General features: G+C 42.4%; 1 protein-coding gene across 4 annotated transcripts in view; it reads right to left on the bottom strand.

The window, feature by feature from the left end:
• The window catches only part of LOC148012605 (uncharacterized), a 99,862-nt gene that overhangs the window by 51,407 nt on the left and 24,029 nt on the right, over positions 1-24,426 (bottom strand). For 3 of the 4 annotated variants that reach the window (XM_087669552.1, XM_087669551.1, XM_087669554.1), the window contains 2 exons: positions 4,381-4,437; positions 4,093-4,227 (listed from right to left, as the gene is read on the bottom strand). In XM_087669552.1, the coding sequence (XP_087525678.1) occupies positions 4,093-4,227; positions 4,381-4,437 (192 nt within the window). Of the gene's footprint in view, positions 1-4,092; positions 4,228-4,380; positions 4,438-12,528; positions 12,913-24,426 lie in introns of those variants that run through there. The other variant, XM_087669553.1, reaches the window with a different exon arrangement.

Raw genomic sequence — 24,426 nt, 5'->3', positions numbered from 1 at the left:
CATGATATGGGTACATTAAGTATAAATTAGCATAGGAAAAACATAATTGCATTATTGGAAAGCTTTGTTTTTAAAAGATCATAGGGATGTTCGAAAAAGTTTTAAATTGCATGACAATGTACTTATATTCCTCGCACCATCATGATGAAAGGTTGTTGCATTCGTGAATATATGGTTCATGTGTTAAAAGATGCACTCATGCAATAATGTCCTAGTTGCATCGTGCACATAGGTTAAATATATATTGCGATGCTCATGGGCATTGGAAGGGTTGCATTGGGTAACTTACGTTGGAATAAATGAGTTATGTTGTACACAATGCATTTGTGCAATTAAAAAAAATCCCTTGCGACGACCGTAAATAGGTTGATTCGTAGGAGGATGTTAATTAAAGAATAGGTACTTGCTATGGAGAGGAATAAAAGGGTTATATTTCATTTGATGAAAAGCATATAGGATGCAAGACGCATGTAATGATAATTACATTCAATATGAAAGATAGAGTAAGATAAGTTAAATTGTTGCTTAGTATTGCGCTTGTAGAGTTAGATCGTCCTATGTTGCAAGTAAGAGAGGGTACCAGGCCTTAGTACACAAATACTAGTAATATCGACAAACAAAGGGATGTAATTCCTCAAGATAGGCACTACTACCTATCTTGTGCAACTAGTCTGCAGGGTCAGATGCTATTGCAACTAAATCATAAGATGCTACCACTACATCTTAGGCCAAAAGACACAAAAACCCATGGGGGTTCAGTGCTATAGAAAGTTTCACCACATTTACATTATCTTTAACATTATTAGCATAAAATAATATTTAATGATGTTATAAGATCACAAAAATGTAATCATGTTATCAATCCTTGCCCCTCATACATAGCATGGTCATACCTTGTTCCCCTAGAAATTCGAGGAAATCATTGACAAATATGTAAGTATACAATGCGCATTCAAGAGGATGACTTAATTAAACTAGTAATTTGGAAGAGAGTCATAGAAACATTTACATGAGGGGATTTTTTAAAAGGATCTTTTAGGAAAAATCCATAAGTTTCTAAACATTATGGGGTTATTTTTATTAAGATTAAATGTGCAAAGAATGGTACTCTTTATTATCTTTTGAATGCAGATAGTATGTATACTTTCTTAAGAGTCCATCCGTCTATTGGATGGGGTTGTCAATATGTCCATCCTCCAACATTCCATCTGTTCAAGTGGTATGTTTTTGTCTGTTTAATTACTATCATATTTTATTTTGACATACATGCATGATTCTTCATCGCATCCTTCATAGTTATCCTCTCACACCTCCTTCTAGTTAGGTAGCCACCAAGAAGGCCTTGAGTTGATCAATTATCCTCTCAAACCCAATATCCAACCCTTCCACTCCTCTCAGGGACATCATACACAAGGATTGGTCTATAGTCACCATCTACCTTGTGCCCTTAATTCTAGGTAGTTTTTTCTCAGAATTACTATACATAGGTAGCTCAATTCACTCCTAATGACTACACAGTGGTTGGTGTAGTCCAAGGCTATAATGAAACCTTGATGAAATCACATCCTACCCTTACTATACTAGCCCTCCTTGGGCACACAAGCATAGGGGAAATTGGTAGGGAAGCAAGGAAAAAGAAAAAAATTCTATCACACGCTAAGCATGCTACATAAAAATTTAGCAATGCCCCTCTTTATGTCATGAAAACATCCTTTACTAAGTAAATTTTAATTCTTTAAATAATCGTAGTAAAAGAAATGATTCAAACCCAAGCTATAAGAGCTTGATTAGGCTATGTTAACTTGATTTTGTAGTACGTGGATAAATTCATTCAAAGGAGGGGGTGGAAAACTTCCATGCTAGGGGCAAACTCCTCATTTTACACATATATAGACAAACCTATATATCCTTCACATCATACGAGGCTTTTTTGACTTCACATTTGACCTCCAGATCAAAAATCTTGATCAATGCATGTAAATATATAATATAGAAGGCTTTCCAAGGCAAATTAATTGTTCTTGTTCAATATTTTACCATCATTAAAGCAAGCTTAAAAGAACCCTACTCTTCAAAGAGGATAAATGAAGATGATAGCTCCTATCAAGAGGGAGGATGACCAATATGAGGCTAATAGCCTTCCTTGAGTGGATAGGGATGAGAATGAATTAAACGATCCAAGAAATATTCAAAATCTTCCTTAATATTAAATGATATCATATTACACCATAGCTAGGGTTATGGGAGCAGAGAATGATAAAGGAATGGATCAATATTTGTCCATAAATCTATACTATAGTTAAACCTTAGTCCAATATTCCAAAGGATGTCAAAATCCACATGAAAATGTAGATAAGATTATCCATTCAAGCATTTTTCCCATTGGTAATAGCCATGGATGACATCTCTTGACTCCGAATATGTATAATGTCTATCAATTTTTGTTGTAGAAGCTTCAAGTATCCAATAAGCATTGATAGGATGACTTTATGGTTGGAAATCCTGATTATTTATGATTTGATCACCTAATGTCCTTCTTATTCCAAAAGATGGGAGTTATAATTGCCAATGGCAAACAATAGAAGGCATCTTATAGCTTGAAATAAGGGATTAAGCAATCATGATGCTTAAAAATGGAGTAAAATGGCATCATGCACACACAACACAAAATGCATTTAGCACTCTTATCCAGGTGAGAAACTCAAAGCTCCACAAGATGGTTATAGCCATGCTCTATATGTTGCTAAGATGTAGGATCAAGTGGCCATTCAAGGGGAGAGACTAATATAGGAAGGTAGGATCCACATACTCCATGAAATTTTCAAGGGAATCTTGGACCAAAAATGACTTGAGAAAAGGTCACAACCTACTAAAATGGCAAGAAGACAACTACTTTTCTCCAAATCTTGTCCATGTCCTTCAAAATGGCCACATTTTACTTTAGTAGAGCCTACCTAGTCATGGTTATATGGAATAACTAGACAAAGACTAGATCCTCAACCAATGTAACCAATCTTTTATGCACAAAATCACATAAAAGCTTGAAAATGATGTCCCAAGTGAATCAAAGACTTGCTCTAATATCAATGTAAGAAAGATAGTTTCTTGTAAGCAAGAAACACTCAAAACGAACCATGAAATATTGCAAAAGCCATAACCAAGGTGGCTAGAGTTAATACTTAGATTATCATATGGAAGAAATACAATGGGAAAAATGTAGATGCCAACAAGATACCCACCTCTTGTTATGGTGGAGCAAGGTACACACCTCTTTGCTATTATCCAAGGTCCAAAATTAGGAATTCTTTAGTGAAAAATCAATTAAATAAGATGTGAACATGTTATATTCTTAGACTTTTATACTCTTTCCTAAATGTATGCTAAACCTATGCTTTTTAATACATAATCCAAGATTGATTAGGTTGATAGATAACGGGTTCATCATTTAATCCATCCACTACTAAAAACTTGCTCATCAATCTCGAATTGGGTACGTCATGGTATCACAATCAAATGTTTACAGATTTTATATTGTTATAATTGAGTACAAAAGTAGTAACATAATCATTACCAAATAATTTTATATAATATACCAAGATATTTCCAAATAAAATTCCCCTTTTGAGCTCATGTGGTATGCTCACATTTTGGGACATCCACCCTCCATGTAAGATATGTGCTTATCATGTGAGTTTTACATATAAAAATCTGTACACTTTGTAAAAAATTGCTAAGAAAAGGTGATCATTTTTAGGATTGTGGAGATGAGATAAACATTTCTAGCAAATGGGTGTGTTTTACTAATGAGAAAGTCACAAAGAATGGCCTTTACAAATAAAGCATGAACACGTAATAAATGTTTTTTATACATAGTGAACCCCTAAGATTCATGGTGTGCATGAGAAATTTCTCTACCTAAATGAAATCAACCATTATCTTTTTCAATATGCATATGTAGTGAAATATCCAAACTTCGTAGTTCAATTAAAACATGATAGATATATTTGGAGAATGCAATGTTCTCTTTTATTGATGTTAGAAGATGGCGTATCATACATGACCAAATTTTCTAATTAATATCAATTAGCATACCTCATTTTGGATTTCCAATGATTGGTTTTTGACATTTCTTGCAAAAGGAGGGGGTGAGTGTCGGAAAGATTTGAACCATTTGAAACTCCCACTATTTTCTTGGGCAAGTGGTGCACTTGGACTATGTTTCACATCCTAAGACCAAAATGATCAATCATTAATGCACATTATATTCAAACATCATGGCTTTCGAAACCAACCAATATAGAAAGTTCATCTACATTGATAAACCATGTGCAAGTAAACAAGTACTAAGATTAGAGATCCTTGTACAACTAAAGGAGATACCTGGCTTTCTGGAGTCCACATGGTTGACTCCATATTGTTAAATGATGCATCATAATCCTACAAAATGAATGTTAGTATTATGGTTATTAGAAAGTGGCTTAGATCTAATATGTAGAAGGGTCGTGTGATAGTATCACAAAATACATTTTGTCATTGAATGTGCACTTTTATTGTTTTTCAAAGAGAGAGAAAACGAGTAAGCAATGGTCTATGTCCCCCACCATAAAATTGCATGTGCTTGCAAAGATTAAGGCTCAAGTCTTAAACCCTCCTTATATGCATACAATTTATTTGGAGTACATATTTTTGCATGCTTGAATATTCATTGCCTTAAATCACTTTTCAATTTTACTAAGGGTTTTAATCTCATTATTTTACGATTAGTAGGCTAATATATTATAGCACTCCTCTAGCTACATGCAAATTTGTAATCATTAATAGATTGATTGATTATTATTGCTAATTGATGACATGGCTCAAATGTGTATGAAGAGTATATGTAGAGATTTGAGTGAAATCTTAATCCTCTCTCTCTCTCTCATTTCCTTTTCTCTCTCCTCTCCCTCTCATTCCTCTCCCTCCCTCTCTCTTTTTCTCTCTCCTCTCTCTCTCTCATTCCTCTCCCTCCCTTTCCCTCTCTCATTACTTTTTCTCTCTCCTCTCTCTCTCATTCCTTTTTCTCTCTCCTCTCCCTCTCTCATTTCCTTTTCTCTCTCCTCTCCCTCTCATTCCTCTCCTTCCCTCTCTCTTTTTTCTCTCTCCTCTCTCTCTCATTCCTCTCCCTTCCTTGCCCTCTCTCATTCCTTTTTCTCTCTCCTCTCTCTCATTCCTTTTTCTCTCTCCTCTCCCTCTCTCATTGGCATGGGAGGTTGGAATACACAAGGCTTACAATGCAAAGTCAGAACACTACAGGGTAGAGGAGTCTGTAAAAAGACAGCTATCAATCAGGTGACACTTTTTGGGTACTGGCATGGGCTAACGATATAAGCAACTTGGACCAAGACCATTTCACAAGTGAACTATTGCCTTATTAATGTTAAGTATCACTTTATTGGCTCCTTTACCCTAAATATGCTAAAGAAATCTGGACAACCGGACTGGCATTAGGTCCAAGGATAATTATTGAAATGCAGATCATTCATTAGTTTTGAAGCCACAATAAGGTCGCATCTAACGCTGCAGCATCAGCCTCAGATTTTTGCAAATCCTCACCCACCAGCAAATCAATAGTGGCTCTGCCCACATCAACCACAACAAACTTTTCTCCTTCTTTGATGGATAGGAATCTAGCATTTTGGAGACAATGCAAAGATGTAGCCTCTGGCTCCAAAACTACTCTTAATAGATGAGGGCTAGCATCCTCTGAGCATGTTCTGCTTGACACTCCCTTGACCATACCAGCTTCCTGAGCACATTTCCTCATCTTTTGCTTGGCAGCTTCTACCCATATTGCTGGCGCGGAAAGACACCATTGAATATCCTTCATCATCAATTGCCCACCATACCTATCCCTCAGGTAATGCAAGATAAATTGTGATACTTTCTTGAGGTAGTCAACGATGAGAGACTCAATTGAAAGGCCTTGAGGAAGAGCCTTCGATTTGGATTGACCTTTGTAAGGAGCTTGTTCTGCTAGATATAACTTGAAACCACTCATGAAAGTACTTCCGCAAGGAAGCGATTGCGTGCATGCAACAATCGTCTTGATGGCAATCTGGTTTGTGTTTTGCAGTAGGGCACAGAGGAGGCCTCATGTTGCAGGGGCCAGTCGCAGTTGATGTCGTGCACAGATGTGGATGTCGTGCAGGGGCCATACCCTCTCTTGCTCTATTTGCCTATTATGTTTAACATCTTATCTCTTTTTCTCTCTCCTCTCATTCTCTCTTTTTTTCTCTCTCCTCTTCCTCTCTCATTTCCTTTGGCTCTCTTCCTCTCCTTCTCTTATTTCTTCTCCCTCCCTCTCTCTCTCTCATTTCTCTATTATGTTTTCTTCTCTCCCCCTCTCCCTCTCCCTCTCCCCCTCTCATTCCGCATCTATTTTCGCATCTATGTTCACATCTATACTCGCGTCTACCTGAACAATAGACTCGCATATACACACAAAAATAGACACACACGTCAAAATTCAAATCATACTTAAATCATTTCTTTTCAAACTGCACCTTTCCTTTCCTACATTTTTTGCGGTTCTGAAGCTTGAGTTTAGCTGACATGCAGTCTCTTCGTGCCTCACCTAGTCTCTTCATGCCTCACCTCCTCATGACTCACCTCTTCTTTCATTTCAAACACACAAGAAGGAAAAAAGGAAAGCCAAGGAGAGGAAGAAAGAGAGAACAAGAGAGAGGAGAACAAGAAGAAGCAGCAAGCAAGCAAGCAAGCATCAAGGGAGGGTAACTTACCAAGGAGAGGAAGAAGGAGAAGGAAGAAGCGCCACCACCCACCACACCAAACACCCAAGGTGAGTCTCTCTCTCTCTCTTTCTCTCTCTCTCTCTTTCTTTGTTTCTCTCTTCCTCTCTCTGCTCTGTCTGTGTATTTAGGATTTGTGATTCCATTATGTATTGCATTTTGTAAATCATCAATGGCGGTCATCGGCCTAAAATCAGCCGACCAAGCACGTTTGATAGCACGTCTACATCTCAGTGTAGACGAAGATATAGACACGAAAAATATTTCTCTGAGGGCGCATCTTAGAGCATGTGAGCTGGCGCGTGTGCTCTGCAGTATACACGCAATGTTACACGCGCTGCACAGAAGGTTGACCTGAATCTACACGCGATTATACACGCGCATTGACCTGGAATGTGCATCTGACAGCGCATCTGTGCTACATCTTAGATGCGCAGATAGACGCGTTGACAGAAGGTTCACTCTGGAGCGCGTTTGAGGGCGCGTCTAACTTGCAATTTAGACGCGGGGATACACACGCCAGGTCTCCCAGTTTTGATAGTAAACAATATATTTTTGCAATGATGAATGTGACAAATCCCATGTTTGTGTTTATCAGTTTTCTTGTTTAAGAGAAGCATTAGCACTTAAGTGTTATGCTCAATGTCTAAAGAAAGCTCTTTGAAAATGTAGGTAATATATGATTTTTTGTATATAAATAAATTTGACTTTTTCTTGTGTTTTTTTTGCAGATGTCGTATCCTAGTTCATCTAGCAATGACCTGGATGTGGATCACATGAATGATACATTGGCCTCCTTTGGCAGGGGGTCAATGCATTTTTTGGAGGTTTTCCTAGTAGGGAAGACTTCATGGGAGAGATGACCAGACACCTTGGCCGCTCTCCCACAGCGGGGACGAGGTGTTCAGTGTCATGTCTGGGACGCCTCTGACGTCTTTGCCTGGCACTACTTCTCAGACTCCACATGCAGGTACTCCACATGCAGGTACTCCATATGCAGGTACTCCACGTGCTCCACGTCCATCGGCTGAAGCACAAGCATCTGCAGAAGCACGTGCATCTGCAGAAGCTTGTGCGTCCAGCGAGGCAGAGGGTAGTCGATAGAGAGGGAGGAGGGAGAGTCGAGGGGGAGGACGAGGCTTGTGTGGGGGTTGCCTAGGAGGCGGCGAGCGATCACCCTCACCAGTAGATCACGTAGAGGAGGTTGTACGCCAGTACTATAGAGTTACAGATGCTGGTGGCATCTTTCATGATGATGAGGGAAGGGATGTAATGGTGTACATGAGGAGCATCGTGCATGCGACGTATAAAGATTGTTTCATTACCTTCAAAAATCAGAAAAGCGGCTTGGCAGGAGGTGTTGAGGACAGTCCATAGGAGGTACCCAAATCTTGAGGGTTAGCGATTCTCGAATGATTGGGGACGCACAAAAGTGAGGGATATACTTCACAACAAAAGATCCCACCTCATGACACGGGCCAGGGACTCACTGCGAAGGCTGGAGGAGGGGCGTGGAGTCTATAGCCAACCACCTATATGCCACCGCATAGAGTGGAAGAAAGCCAAGAAGAAAGCAGTAGAGAAAGTGAAGAGTCGCCAGCACGTAGAGGCGCGACGGATCCAAATAGAAACCATGGGATCGTCGCATTACGGATCGGGCGACAGAGAGTCATGGGAGGCAGAGTTTGTAAGTATATTTTGATTTTCAATTTTTTTTAATTTATATTTCTTTCAATTCTTTATATATTTTATTCTAATATATTGTGACTCATAATTGTTTGTATATATCTAAATGTTTTGCAGACTACCATCGTTGGTAGGAAACCTACTCCTAGAGAGGTAGGTTACCATCGAGGCCATAACCGCACAGCGACATGGCTTCACTTCTATGAGGAGGGTCTCATCACTAAGAACCAATACAACCGGGCCATGAGGATTCGACAGCCAGAGGATGTATGTTTTTCTTACTTTCCTATTAAAAGTATAGCTAATTATAACTTTTTCTCCACCTTGTCTATGTAAGCAACCTTGATCTTTTGTGTGTGTAGGCAAACCCAAATGTGGAGCATAGCGAGGAGGGGGATAGCGACGCTAGTAGCCATGGTGGTACTAGCGAAGATATTTCCTCTTCAGATTTGTAGAGGAGCACCATACCTCCTCATGAGGCCTTCTTTTCTTGTATATGTATGATATCTCTTTGAGCCTACTACTTGCGGCCACGCTTTAGGTCGCAAGCACTTAAACTTTCCTTGTAAATGCTTTGGATATATAATGAATACATGGACTTTTATTTTCAATTCTCGTGCCCGTAAGATACATTGTCTTTTTCCCAAATGCACAATCTGATGTATGGGAGGGGGAAAAAAAAACCAGAGAGCATGTGGTTACTTTGCAATCACATGCTCTCTGGTTTTTTTTTCCAGTTCTGTTTTGCGCGTCTATCCGCGCGTCTAAATTGCAGATAATTCGTGTTTATATGCACATCTATAATGCAGACTATACGCGCTTATACATGCGCTTCATAATTCAAATTTTAAAAAAGAAATTAAATATCTTTTTTTAAAAGGATATTTTTAATTTCCGTTCGCGTCTATCAGTGCTTGTAAAAGCGCGTCTACCAGCGTGTCTATATGCACGTGTATATGTGCATCTATTTGTGCGTGTAAATTCATTGATACATGCGATTATAGGCGCGAAATCATAGATGCGCAAATAGACTATTGTTTGGTTTCTTGATTTCGATGATATATGCACGCGAATTCAATGATATATGCATGCTAGGCTGGGGATCTACCCTCCGATTGGTCCCGTTTGGTTTCTTGATTTCGACCATGAGGGGCTCAGTCACTCCACTATTGTTGACTCGAGACTTGGTTTTTCATTTAGATCTCCTCCTACGCTTCTTTGCTCTTGATACGATCTGGCCTTCAGTCGACCAGGGAGGTTTAGCAAGGGGTTTTGGCACCCAAATCCATCGGTTGCCTACATAATACCCTTGAGCCCGAAGCAACGCCTTGAATATCCATCATGGCGTTGTGTTGGCTCTCCATCGACGCCTCCGTCTATAAGGCTTGGACTTCTTTCGCGGTCTTCTACGATATCTGTAAGTCCCAACTCCATCCTTGGCCTTGTCTCCTGACCTTTTTGTTTCAAGCATGGCCTCACTCTCACTGGTTCTTGTTGTTCGACCTGTACTTGTATCAACTCTTCCAACAAGTCTTTACTCTTGTTAGTAGGCTTGACTGTTACGTCAACACCTTCCTTTCCTTTCCCTCGAGGTTTGATGAGGTCACCCTTGCTAAAGGTTGTGACTATCCTCACATCCGGTAGTGTCAAGTGTATCCTCTGTGCCACATAGTCGGCTTCACACTTGGTCGCCCTCTTGAAGGGTTTTCCTAGGAGGGTTTCTTTCCCGCAGCTAGCACTATTTGGAGGAACATGAAATAGGATAGGCAAGCTTTCAGTATCAATTGTCGCAAGGACTTTGCACTTCCCTATGAGTGTTTGTGGGTGTCCCCCATAAGGGCTAAGAGTTGCACTAGTCGGTGTGAGCTTTGGTTGGCCTAGTAGGGTCCATGATTCATAGGTCAAGATGTTAAAATCTGCTCCTTCATCAATCAGAACATCAATAGTATGCTCTTTTTTCGAAGTGAGTTTGACCCTAAGATAAGCAGGTGGTACTATGTCTTCATCTTCCGAGTCTTGGCTTGTGAATTTAAGCCTTTTGACAAATGCCCTTGAGTCCCCACTTGCATGATCAGATGTGGATTCTCCACCAACGTCTTGGGTTGTCTATGTAGTGTTGCTCAAGGTACATCTCTCGTCAAGAGTGTCATGTCTAGTCATCTTGGCCTTTATAACTTGCTGATGTTGCATTTCACTCTGACTAGACATGGTATGAACACAATGTCTTTGTGTTCTTGTGGTGTGGCTTTTTTGCCCTTGATGGCTAGATTGTCCCATTGATGTTCTAGGGTCTTTGTTTCTCTCTGTTCGGGTATGGGCTTTTGGCTACTCTTTTGCAAGTGAGGATCCATGCTCGTGTAGAGCCATTACTTCGCTAGGGTCCAATTTGGAGGACCTGTCACGGCACGCATTTTCTCTCCAACCTACTTGGGGGAGGTGCGGAGGGGGAGCCCCCTCTGCGGGGGTCCGGGAGGGGCAGTCCCCCCGGACCCACAGGGCCGTTACGGTAAATACCATGCGCAATTTGGAGGACCATTTATAGCCAAATTTGAACTATGTGCCTTAAATTTTAGCCCAGTGATGAATCTATGATGTGCTTTTAGCTCTACGTAGCCTTTGGGGTCAATCTCAGGGTTTAGATGTGTCAAAATTTGTGTTCTAGACACGTGTCTGATTTTGACAGTTTTCTTTTCGATTTTCAAGAGTCCGATTTTGGGTGGTCCGATCCGACTAGTGGTCCGATTTTGGTCACGTCCGATTCTGAGAGTTGGATAAAAAAAGTGGTCCGATTTTCGGAGTGGTCCGATTCTGGGAATCGGATTAGACAGGGTGGTCCGTTTCTGGACTGGTCCGATTTTGGGAATCGAATCGGACAGGGTGGTTCGATTGCCTCGATCAGACGAGCGTCCGATCGGACAGAATGGTCCGAGTCCGAGTGTCCAAGTGGTCCAATTTCCAAAATCGGACGGGTTGGTCCGAGTGGTCCGATCGGACAGGATGGTCCGAACGAACGAGCATCCGATTCTGGGTGGTCCGATTATGGACTGGTCCGATTGGTCCGAGTCCGAGTGTTCGAGTATGGACTGGTCTGATTCTAGGACTCGGACGGCCTGGTCCGACTACGCGGCCGACGGCTCGCGAGTTGCACGTGATGCCTCTAGACTGACGTCTACTACATCGAATCGTCCAGCGCCTTCCAAATAGGTGCAAGACACTACAAGGGGATGCCAGACATACCTGGAATCACTATGGTGCTCGAATCAAACGGCACTCCAAGGATCTGTGCCCCTATTTCCCTGTTTTTGCCTATTATACAGCAACAGAAAACCCTACTGTTTGCTTCTTTTTCTTTGTTTTTTCCTATCCTAAATGCATCCAAATCACAAAGTAAATACCTAACTACTCCATCTCACACATAAATCTCAAAAAAGTAAAAAACCTACTTGCCAAGGAGATCGAATACCATCTTCAACCCCCTCGCTTCCTACCTATCTACCTCAAGTACTGGTTCGGGGAAAACCCTACTCCAATGCTCGATTCGAAGCGCGCAAGTGCTCAAGGCTTGAATCCGTTGTCCTGGCAACGGAACCAAAATGTGAGAGCTTTCGCTCAACCGCCAAGACCCACGGACCGCTTATTGTTTCAAGCGTTCCAAGCCGAGCACTAATGGCTACCTCTCACATAACCAACGCACCATCCATATCCACGAGTGTAGTGAGCTTATCTCCGTGTCGTTCGAGTTACCTCCTCTCCCGCGCACTCCGGTAGCTCCACGATCCAAGTGCAAGCTTCAAGCAAGCTTGATCCTCCCGCTCCAAGCTCGAAGCTCCATTTTCGCGAGCAAGACAAGATAAGAGAAGAGAAGAGAAGAAGAGAGGAGAAGATGGAGAGCTTCTCCACCCCACGGTTCCTCACCCTCACACACTCACTCCCTCACACTCTCACACTCCCTCTCTCAAGCACAAGCTCAAGCAAGCAAGAAGAAGAAGAAGAAGAAGAAGAGGAGAGCCACTTTTTGCCACACACAAGAATGAGCTTCTTATTCACTTTTCAACTTTATATACAAAACCCTAAATCCCTTTTGGGCGGTCATCCCCTTTTCCCCTTTTTTACATGGCCGGCCGTAGCCTAGGCCCTTTTTCCCATTGTCCTTCTATCTTCCTAGCTTTCTTTCCACCGCCCGTCTACATTTACAAATTGCACGGGCGCTCCTTGAATTAAACCATGATGCGCTTGCACTCTTTTACAAAAGTTTTGACTTGCGCTTTTCCTTGTGCGCCTTTCTCCCTTATTTAGGACTTTTCTCCTTGTGCATCTTTGTCTTTCATTTCTCTTTGCCTTGGCCTTTGTCTTTGTCTTCTGCTTTATCTTTTCCAGATTTTTCACCTTCGTTTGTTTGAGGGTTAACATCATACATGTCCCAAAACTTCCCAGATAGCTGCTAGTACATTTGGCAGTCAAGACATAAGCATAGAGGCACAAAACAGTGCATAACCAGCAAGTATAAGTGACATAAATTTTCTTACGGATCACCAACAACCAATATTCTGGCAATCAAGATGTTTTTCAGCTTCAAAAGTCCTCAATACATGTCATACATTTACTTTGTAGTGGTAAGTTCAATACATGAGCATTTGAGTAAGCATAGACAACCTGTCTTCATTAATCACTGTCAAAGAGTACATGACTGTTCATAACCATGACTATTCACAACCAACCCAAGCACTGTGAAGGGACTTATTTCAGGTTCAGATTTGAATATTCAGCAACATCCAATGCTTTCCTCAATCCTCCATACATTCAGAATGCATATGTCAGTTCATATAGGTGATAGAAGCTCCAAAGTGACATGTATTGCTTCAGCAAGATATAATGCTTGTCATTCACTGTGTATGACAGTTTTCAGCCATTAACATATATTAGATCTGAATGATTTCAGTGAGCAACTTTAGCTCAAATGCATTTCATCAAGTACATATGTCTTCCTGGCATATACTTTTGCTCCATAGATGCTTCTGGGTATGTTTAAGGGCTCTAGATTCATGTCATAAATGCATACATGCTTTGTAATGCCTATATACAACATGCCACTGTTTGTTGCAGACCTACAGTCTCTGTTCTCAGCTCATAGGTGAGCTCTCACATAAGCATTTACACCTTGTACTCTTCAAGTACCTTCCACTAGTCTCTGTCAGGCATTTAGCCACTTCATATCACTTGCATATGATGTTTTCCAGCCATGAAGATGTCCGTAGAATACATGCGCAGTTTGCGTAGATCTGTCCTTTGCTCTAGCAGCTCGATTTGATGATGGTGATGATGATGAAGCACACACTAGTGCTTAATACCCCCTTCACAAAGCTCTAAACAAGCCACAGACAGTAGCTTGAACCATAGAGTAAGCAATCACACAATGCCTACCTTCCATCACAATGACAGCTTGTTTGATCTTTGAGAACCCTTGATCTTCCACTCCTGCAAGTCTTCTTGCCTTCCTCCTACTCCAGAGAGCTCAACTTGGCAATGCTCTGATACCATGTTCAAAGATGAGAGAGAGAGAGAGACAGGGAAACTCAATCTCCATGAACCTTCAGGTTCCCATAGCTTTCTTCATTATTTCACACTAACTGAGAAGCACACAAATACAATGTAAAGTAACCTAGTCTTAGTGTTGACTAGACTGACTAAGTCTAGTCAGGTCACCTACTAACACAAACCCGACTTATTCAATGTAGTCACATGGAGACAGCACACACCTAGCTGTCACAGATGTCGGTCACACATAAAGACGGACCTACTGAGCTTGACTTCTAATAGATCTCTCCTCCGCCATGGGTTTCTTCCACAGATCTATGAGTGGCCTCTGCCAACTCAGCAAGTTCTTTCATTCTTAGTTCTTCGGCTTCCTCCTCTGCCCTTCTTTGCCTCTCTTCTTCTGCCCTCTTTGATTCTTCAATAATTTTTTTGAGTTCTTCCTCTTCTTTTTTCCTTCATTCCTCCTCCACCCTTCTTAACTCTCTTTGAGCCCTCTTCATCTTGAGCTTGAGTAGGTGGTATCTTCAGCTCTCCTTTGTCACTTATTGTCCTTTCACTTGAGCCGTCTTCCTTGGGTGAGGTGAGCTTTGATGCACAGCTTGCTCTTCATCTACACCAGCATCCTTGATAGCCTCATGGATGATTGCCATCAGGACGACGTAATTCAGTAGGTGTATCCATCTTAAGCACTGGAACTACCAATGGTTATGCCACTCCTGCCTGCTCGTAATCCATGGCTCCTATGTGCTCCAACAAGGATCTATTGCACTCCATCCGCATGGCTCCTTTTTCATTCTGTCCTGCCCTTTCCCTTCTAGGTCTAGAGTCTACCTTGATCTGTTTGATCGTTCTCCCTTCAGTGTCATATTCTATCGTGTCTAACTCTTCTTCACTCTCGTCTCCAATAAAGCGGCAGTTCTCATACTCCTCATCATCAAAGTCTTGCCCCTTTGACTGCTTGTCATCCCCTAGGCTTTTCTCTCCAATCTTCTTTTCGTCAGTGACTAAAGCCCAATTGGATAATGGGTTCAGATCGTGAATTTTGGTCCATTTTCACTCAAGCTTAGCCAAAAGATCACTTAGGGGTTTTAGGTTGGCAGCCAAGTTGCCCTTCAGTTTATCAGTCAAGTACTCTATGATTTCCTGAAGCTCGAGCTTGTTGGTGGGGATATTGAACGAGATCGGTTTCCCTGGGTTACGTGAGCTTCCTGCCATCATACAGAGTGGCATGATGGACTCCCTTGCTGGCATGCTTGGGGATTTAGCAGCTTGCCTATATAGCTCTTCCTCATCTAAGAACGGTAGGTCAATGGTTGCCAAGATGTGCATCCAATCCCGCTCGTCCTCAGGGCAAGGGATGATAAAGGTCGGCTGGGGTAGTCTTTCATGTATCCATCTCAACCCTTACCACTTCTGTTCTATTCCCCAAGAAGATGAGATTGTTACCCTAATCTTCAATTACTCGAGCGTTCCTCATCTAGGGTCGGCCTAGCAGTATGTCATAGTCCACTCCCTTCATGACAATGAAGTTCACGGAAAATTGCACCCTTGCAACCTTCACTGGCTAGCTCTTTAGGACCCCGGATGGTCTGATCTTCTTTCCATTGGCCAATGTGACATTGAACCTAGCCGTTTCCATGGGTGGGTTTCCCCAAGCCTATAGAACAGCGTGGCTCAAGACACTGACATCGACGCCTGTGTCTACGATTCCTTTTCATGTTACATCCCCCAAGGCTAAGATAGGTAAGATTGTATGCATCTTAGTGCCTTCCCAGAAAGCATTGACATGCAGTGACCTTGGAACTGAGTGTAGCATTAGGCTTGGAATCTGTGTGACTACTTCTTGCTCTTGCAAGTCAGCGGCAGTGTGCTCCTCTCTTCCCTCCACCCAGTGCTTTAATTCTTTCCATAAGGAAGGGTGTTGCTGAAGCAGATCTCCTAGTCTCAAGGTTACTAAATGGTTATTATAGTGGTGAGGAGGTTGCTGGGTGGTTGCCTTGGTTAGCACTCTTTGGCCATATGTCTTGGTTAGCTTGTTGACATGCTTCTTCCTGGTCTTGCCTCTATGTTATCTCATGTGGTGTGGGTGCATTCCCCGATTGAGGTCGCGATAGTGAAACAGGTGTACTCACAATAAAGAGATCTTCAATTTGGTCTTCGACTATGGGCTCTATGTCCTTAAGGTGTTCCTGGGCGTCCTTAACCCACTCCTTGACTTTGTCTATAGCCTCGAGTTGCCGTTTGGGGTGGGGGTATTCCCCTACCTTGGCACTCCCTAGTTCTGTTGTCTTAGGAGCTGAGGTCTTTGCCTTTGCATTAGTGACCCTCTTTCCTGTCACTAGCATTGTAGCTTCCTCAGTCTTAAGGGTAATCTTTGCATTTGTTCTCTTTCTCCTTCTCCTCCACCCTTTCTTTCCCAACAAGGCTGTATCCAGGTTACTTGGCCCAGGCAATGAGATGCCTGTCTGTTTTTTCTATGCTCGCATCATGACATGTAGTGGGATGGGCGTATCCTCTTTGTCAAAGGTCTCCACACCGAACAGCCCCAAGGGTACTGAGGGCTTCCATCTAGGGCAATCAGGAAATAGGTGTGTGATTCCACACTCGGTGCATCAAAGGTCAGCTTTTTCCTTGTTTGCATGTTCCCTTGTCGGGCAGCATGATGAAATATGGCCTGGATGACCGCAAGTCCAGCATGATATTGGATCTTAGCTTGGTCCTCCAAAGCCTCTTTCCCTTCCTCTACCTAGCACCATCACTGGTACTGGTCGGTATTCCATCAGGACTGGATTTCCTTTCTCATCATAGGATATGTATGGGTTCATGTAGGTCTCCTCTTCACTAGGTTCTTCCACATAGTGAATAGGAGCGAGCGTCACTCGGTGGATGGATTACATAGGGTCCAACATGTCTACATCTTGTTGGAGTTTCCTAGCCTTCTGCTCGTGGTTATAGGAAATTATGCTCTCTAACACCTTTCTAATCGCATTTCTTTCCTCTTCTAGGCTTACTACCACTTCCTCTACTGGTCTGCCTTGAACTACCATCCTAGTCAACAAGTCATACTCATTGACTAACTCCTGCACTAAGACTGGGAATTCTCCCAAGTCTAGTCGGTCCTCTCCTTGTCTGCCTCATGATCCTAACATTGCTCCTACTTCCAGCTCCACAAGGTCTTCGATCAATTTAAGTAGCTCCGGTAGCGTCCGATCCTCTATGTTGTCGCCTTCTGGATCTTCGTGTCCTCTTATGGTCCTACCAATGGCGCTCTCAGGTACCCAACTATGTTTTGGGATCTTCTCCTAATAGTGGGTTCCTTGATGTTATTATATCTCCTAATGAATTCCTTGTTATTGAAAGCAGTTATCAATCTTATTCACAAGTTGTGCTTTGTGCTTTATAGTGCTCAGTGTGAAAATAGGCTTTTTCTTTTCTTGTAGTGCACCTTTGGTGGTAAAATCAAAAGTGAGGTGCAGATGCAGGGAATACTCAATGCAAACTCCACCCTTCCCCTCACGTTCATAGCCTGATATGGCTTTAAGCGCAGGTTCTCGCTGATCTAAGGTCTTACTGAAAGTCCATGTTGCTTTCTCTATTTTGCTTCAGGGTTGGTTGGTTGGTCGGTTACCGAAAGTCAAGTCGAGTTCTAAATTCGATCTGCTCAGTGTCTAGCTATTTGGGGTGAATCCTCGGTTATCCTGTCTGGTGTATCACTTCTAAGGGCTAAATTGGGTTTCTAGGGGGGTGAGAGATGTGAACAAGGTGGCTAGGACTGTCACCAGGCAAGTTTAAAAACCCTCTATTTTAAGTTCTGGTAAAGTGGTCCAATTCTGGGAATCAGACGGGCTCGTCCAATTTTGAGACTCGCACAGAGTGGTCCGATTGTGGGACTCGGATAGGGTGGTCCGATTGCGGGACTCGCGCAGGGTGGTTTGATTTTGAGACTCGGACAGGGTGGTCCGATTTTGAGAATCGAAGGGGCTAGTCCAATTTTGAGACTCGGACAGGGTGGTCCGATTGTGAAACTCGGACAGGGTGGTCCGATCTTGAAACTAGGACACGTGGTCCGATTTTAGCACTCGGTTTGAATGCTCGAATCAGATCGGACGGGGTGGTACTGATTCTCGCAGTCGGACGGTCCGACTCTAGAAATTGGGTGGTCGGATTCTGGGAATCGGACCCGGACAACTTGGTCTGACTACAAAGACAACAGCGCGCGCGTTGTGTACGATGGCTCAAGCTCAATGCCTACTCCATGGAATCATCCACTACTTTCCAAATAGGTGTAAAACACTACAAGGAAATGCTAGACATACCTGTAATCACTGTGGTGCTCAAATCGAACAGCACTCCAAGGATCTCCCTACAGCTCTCTCTCTCCCTCCCCCTGGCTCTCAAGCTCACTCTCTCTCACAAAGCAGAATGTCAAGTGTGGTCTTTCCTAGTTCCCTGGGCCTATTGTTGCCCCATCCCAGCCTGCTGTAACCTCAGAAGCTAATCCCTCACACTCTTCCAACCAGAAATTTGAATTTATGCCCCTATTTCCTTGTTTCCAGCAATAGCAAAACCCTTTCTGTTTTCCTTCTTTTTCCTATCCTAATCTTAACCTAATGCAACAAAAATAAAAAACAGAGATGGAGATGGATAGTCCTACTCTAATATTCAACAACAAATCACAATACTTACTTACTCTAAGGATTAAAACCTCAATCTCTTAACTATCTCGAGCACCGGTTCAGATTGCAAACCCTACTTCTATGCCCGATTCGATGCGCGCGGCGCTCGAGGCCATGGCTACCTCTCACATAGCCGACGTGTAATGCCTACCTTACGGGTGTAGTGAGCTTACCTTGATGCTCGATCGAGTTCCCTCCTCTCTCTTGCACTCCCGTAGCTCCATGATCCTTGTGGCAAGCTTAAGCAACCTCAAGCCCTCTCCCCCAAGCTCCATCCTCCATAGTCGTGCGAGAAAAGAGAAGTTAAGAGAAGAAGAGAATATGAAGAGAGAATATGGGGAGCTTCTTCTCCACGATCCCTCACTCTCACACACTCACTCCCTCACACTCCCTCAATCCCTCACTCAAGCACAAGCAAGAAGGCAAGAAACAAGAGAAGAAGAAGAAGAAGCTTTGGCCACACACAAGAATGATCTTCTCATTCACTTTTGAACTTTATATGCATGCCCTACTTTTTGGGCGGTCATCCCCACTTTTTACATGGCCGGCCATTAGCCCTCTTTTCCTATTTCCCACCGTTCTAACTTATCCCATTCCCAACTAGTGCATACAATTTGCACAGAAGTGAGCCTGGCACTCTTTTACACGGATTCGGGAGCGCTTTCACAATTAATGGTGCACTTTCACTCTTTTCTTTTCTCGAGGTGACATTGAGGCCTTCTAGAGAGATCGTCATTCAAATTTTTCAGGGTCTGACTTCCATCCAAGGTGCCTTTTCCTTCCTTTGTCCTATGCCCTTTCGGTTATCTTCTTTTTCCATTTTCCTGCTCCTCTGCTCCATTGTTCCTTTCCTTTGTGCTGTAGTAAACATCATCCATGTATGCCCTAAAAAGAGTTCACCATCCTTGGGAGAGTACAAGAAGCTAAGTCTGAGGTATTGTGGACCTTATAAGATCATCAAGTGCCTAGGGCCTAATGCTTAAAGACTATAGCTGCTCGCAACTCTAAAGATTCATAATGTATTCCACGTTAGCCTATTGAAAAAGTATCTATCTAATCTGAATCATGTACTTGATGATCAGCAAATTGTAGTGCCTAGCCAAGGAGTCCTTGAGCTACGGCCTAATAGAATCCTAGATGTTAGGGAGAGGCATTTGAGATCAAGGATCATGAGAGAATACCTCATCCAGTGGAAATATTATCCTGAAGAGGATGCCACCTAGATGGATGACAATACTCTCAACTGACAATACCCCCAGATCTTCTCGAGATGAGGACATCTCGATTCCTCCAAGGGGGAGAGGATGTAACATTTCTCCCATGAGAACCCCCCCTTTAAAAAAAATTCAAATTTAATTCAATTTTTTTCCTCTCTCTCTCTCCCCTACCAACAGCATGTCGGGGAGAGAGAGAGAGAGAGAGAGAGGGAGGGAGTTAAGAGAAGAAGAGGGGGGCATGCACCCCCTAGGTGGAGGGGTGGGGGCCGTTAAACGGTTGTCTCCCCCCCCATAAACCACCCCCTCCCCCACTATAAAAGGGGAGCCTCCCCCTCCCTCATGGCTTTGACACAGCGCCCCCCCCCCCCCCCCCGTGATCTACAACAGCACCACTCCCCCCTGCTCGGCCTGAAGGCCACCAGGCTGCCAAAGCCGTCGCCATCATCATCATCATCATCTCATCTTCATCAGCACGACGCCCCCCGAGTCAGAAAAAAAAATTTAAAGAAGCTTCTTGAAAAGCTTCCTACAAGCTTCCACAAAAAATCTTTCTAGGGGGTGTTTCACTCGCAGACCATGGGAGGACGCAATTCATCCGCGAAGGGAGTTCCCTTGCGAGAGGGAAGGACTGCCAATTGCAGGGAATTTTAGCACACCCTCCATCTACCCGACTTGTTCCCAAGTCCCATCTGCGATGGCCCCAAAGCGCCACACAAGAGGAGTACACGCAAGAGTAAGAGGAGCACATGTAGGAGTCCCCACCTAAAGCGCGAGAGCTGATAATACCCCTACTACAGAAGTTCAGGTTCCATCAAATTCACCCTTTTCATTTCCGCATGATATGGGTATATTAAGTATAAATTACCATAGGAAAAACTTAATTGCATTATTGGAAAACTTTGTTTTTAAAATATCATAGGGATGTTCGAAAAAGTTTTAAATTGCATGATAAGGTACTTATATTCCTCGCACCATCATGATGAAAGGTTGTTGCATTCGTGAATATATGGTTCATGTGTTAAAAGATGCACTCATGCAATAATGTCCTAGTTGCATCGTGCACATAGGTTAAATATATATTGCGATGCTCATGGGCATTGGAAGGGTTGCATTGGGTAACTTACGTTGGAATAAATGAGTTATGTTGCACACAATGCATTTGTGCAATTAAAAAAAATCCCTTGCGACGACCGTAAATAGGTTGATTCGTAGGAGGATGTTAATTAAAGAATAGGTACTTGCTATGGAGAGGAATAAAAGGGTTATATTTCATTTGATGAAAAGCATATAGGATGCAAGACGCATGTAATGATAATTACATTCAATATGAAAGATAGAGTAAGATAAGTTAAAATGTTGCTTAGTATTGCGCTTGTAGAGTTAGATCGTCCTACGTTGCAAGTAAGAGAGGGTACCAAGCCTTAGGACACAAATACTAGTAATATCAACAAACAAAGGGATGTAATTCCTCAAGATAGGCACTACTACCTATCTCGTGCAACTAGTCTGCAGGGTCAGATGCTATTGCAACTAAATCATAAGATGCTACCACTACATCTTAGGCCAAAAGAGGCGAGATCTAATTACAAGTTAGATTCGTTAAGAAGTCAAGTAGTCGCCCTGCTACAACTCTCTCTTTTGAGGTCCGATTTGTCAAACTTAGGGAAATTGGGAATTGACAAGAAGCAAATTGACCAACTGAGGGCGACATGGTTTTCTAAGATCTATTTTACAAGGAGACCTAAGGTAAGGATAATTAGGGTCGGTAGGGCACAAACCCTAACCCAAAGAAAAAGGGGAAACAAGCAACCTAGCTTCCCAAGCCCTTGGAATCTCGCCAAGTCTCGAATGATCCAGGATCGAATGCTGGGAGCGTTTGGAAAGAAGGAATCACACCTTAGCAGTTGATCATACAAATGACCACTGAAATGATCGTGATTGTACTCTTAGGTACATTGTTTGAACTTCTTTGTTGAAGGAACTAATTCAACGCAAAACACTTAATGCTTCGAGTTAAAAGCCTGGAGGGAGAGGTAGGTTCAGTTCCCTCCGATCTGCTTGGCCCTATCCAATGGGGGTTGTTAGCCTCGCTAGGTACATGGACCGAACCCGCTGCAAGAGGTCTCTTCGTGGGTGCTGCTTGGAGCAAGAGGACAAATGGGTGCAAGGGGAGGCTCTGACTATAAATTCCTTGCCTCCGGATCCCATAGAAGAGGTCGACATGACTCGAGATGGGATCTCGAGGCTCGTGTACTTGTCTACGGGCGAAACTTGGAGCATCAATCCTATTGATTGCTGGGATAGCCTTTGGGCATGATACTTGATGTATTTCAAGACTATGATAAATAAAGGTCAAATATTTGGAAAAGGAACTTGCTTGACATTATTTTTTTATGTCAGTGCCTAAGTTGCATGAAGGAACCTGTGTTTAAATTGGGTAATTAAGGAAGCTACTTTTGTATGTCAAACATAATGTGGTAGGTAATTAGATAACTAAGCAACCCGAGGAAAGTGCGGTGGACATGACTTGGGTCTGTCCTACAGAAGGGTGGTCCTGATCAGCGAAATTTTCTCAAAAGACGTGATAACAAGACTGTGTAGACCTAGAGTTAGTAGAGTTAGAATCCCGATTTATGATGTTTTAGGAAAGCGGAATGGGACTATACCTTATGGGCAGAAAGGTTGAGCTTCGCATCCCTCTCGTTTCCCATTCTCCATGAACCAAGTGCAGCATAAATCCACTTCAACTCTGTTGCTCCTACGCAAAGTGGTTCATTTGGAGCTTGACGCTAGCTACTTCCTAGAGACTTGGCTGATAGGAAAGAAACCCTGACTTCTGGCCGGATACTTCCGCTTCGGGGCAAACTCGAGAAGACCTAGATCGCAAACCCTGTGATATTCCTTGTGAGTGCCAAGTGGCACTTTCTAGACTCCCCTCCCAATGGCTGCTAAGACGTGTCCCACAAGTGGACAAGCTGACATGTTACATGATAAAAAAAGCTATAGATGAAGCCTTTTCTCAAGATTTAAAAGTTTAATGTTGAAGTTTAATGGCCCTTGCTATGATTAGGGTCTTCGGAGAAGAAAATGCTAGTATAATGGAGAAATAGGTTTTGAAACCTTGCTATGCAAAGGCCATTAAAAATAACCTATTTCTCCATTATATAGGATTTTTAATTGACTTGCATAGCAAGTTTCACCTATTTCTCAATTAAAAATAACCTATTTCTCCATTATGCTAGTATAATGGATAAATAGGTGTTGAACCACAAGAGTTGGCATGTCCCCCCATGGGAAGCTAACAACTTTCTTGGAAGGCACACATGAGCTATGGCTAGGCCTATGGACATATCTAGATGTAACAAGGCTATTTTAGCATGTCATCACTCAATTTTATGCACATTTTAGGGGGTTCTTTGTAAAGGAGATCACTGTAGGAGTTAGAGAAGAGTGAAACCACTACTACTGTTTCAAGAATACCTTCTTTCTCTTCTTCATGCTAGACTTTCACGGAGATGTAGGGAGAAATCTTTCGTCACCTCCTTTGATCTTCACTCCTAGAGACAAGAAGCATTACTTAGGGGGTTCACCTATAAGAAGTCGATATAACGTGTGTTCAAAGGATATTAAGAAATATCCTTTCTTTACACGCTATAAGGCTATAAATTTTTACTTATATTAACCTTATGGATTTTTTTCAAATTCTAATTGGAAAATACCTTTTGAAAATATAATCATGTAAATTTTATTACATAAAATACCCTTTCTTTTGAACTCACATGGTGTCTTACATGTTTTATGAGGTTGATTGACAAGTAAACATTATAGGAACATTCTACAAGTCATCCACATCAAGCCAATAACCATTTTATAGCTAACCAAGCCTAGGTGGACCACTAAGAGATGCCCCAAAATTTTCAATGCATTTTAATCTACTACTTGTGCCCAATTTAAACTAGTACTCCTCCAATTCAACCTTTTCCTTAAGGAATGGCCACCATCCTTGCATTGAAGCCTTCTTCTCCTTTTTTGACATTTCTTACTTCTTTAAGGAAACCCTACTATTGGCATGTAGCCACAACCACACAATCCCAAGCTTTCAAACCTTTATAAGAGCTCCATATTTCATCCCCAACACCTACCTATAGTAGCTCTTGGTCAAATTACTCAAGATTGAAGACTTGGAGCTCAAGATTCCAAGGATTCTTCATGGCAGCCATGTAAGCTTCTCATAATCTTTCCTATTCTTGAAGTAAGGCCTAAGCAAGGTTCAAGGGGGTCACCTACAACAATGCATGACTCTAATGTCTAGAGATTTCAAGACATTAAAGGCATCTTGATTCTATGGGCTAATTTGGAAGCAATATTTAGGTCTCTTGATCATGGAAGTTTAATCTTACTCCTTCAAGCATGGAAAAGGTATGTCACATGAAAATATTAATCTCTCTCTTTATCTATTTGCTAAGCCTATGCCTAATTACTTGAGAGACATCATGAATTTGGCCCTCTTCTATATTGGTCATC

The sequence above is a fragment of the Lygodium microphyllum genome, chromosome 27 (genome assembly GCF_053477565.2).
Source record: "Lygodium microphyllum isolate KBCC chromosome 27, Lygodium_microphyllum_v1.1.10, whole genome shotgun sequence".
Classification (NCBI taxonomy): Eukaryota; Viridiplantae; Streptophyta; class Polypodiopsida; order Schizaeales; family Lygodiaceae; genus Lygodium; species Lygodium microphyllum.
This window is presented reverse-complemented; position numbering and strand designations above follow the sequence as displayed.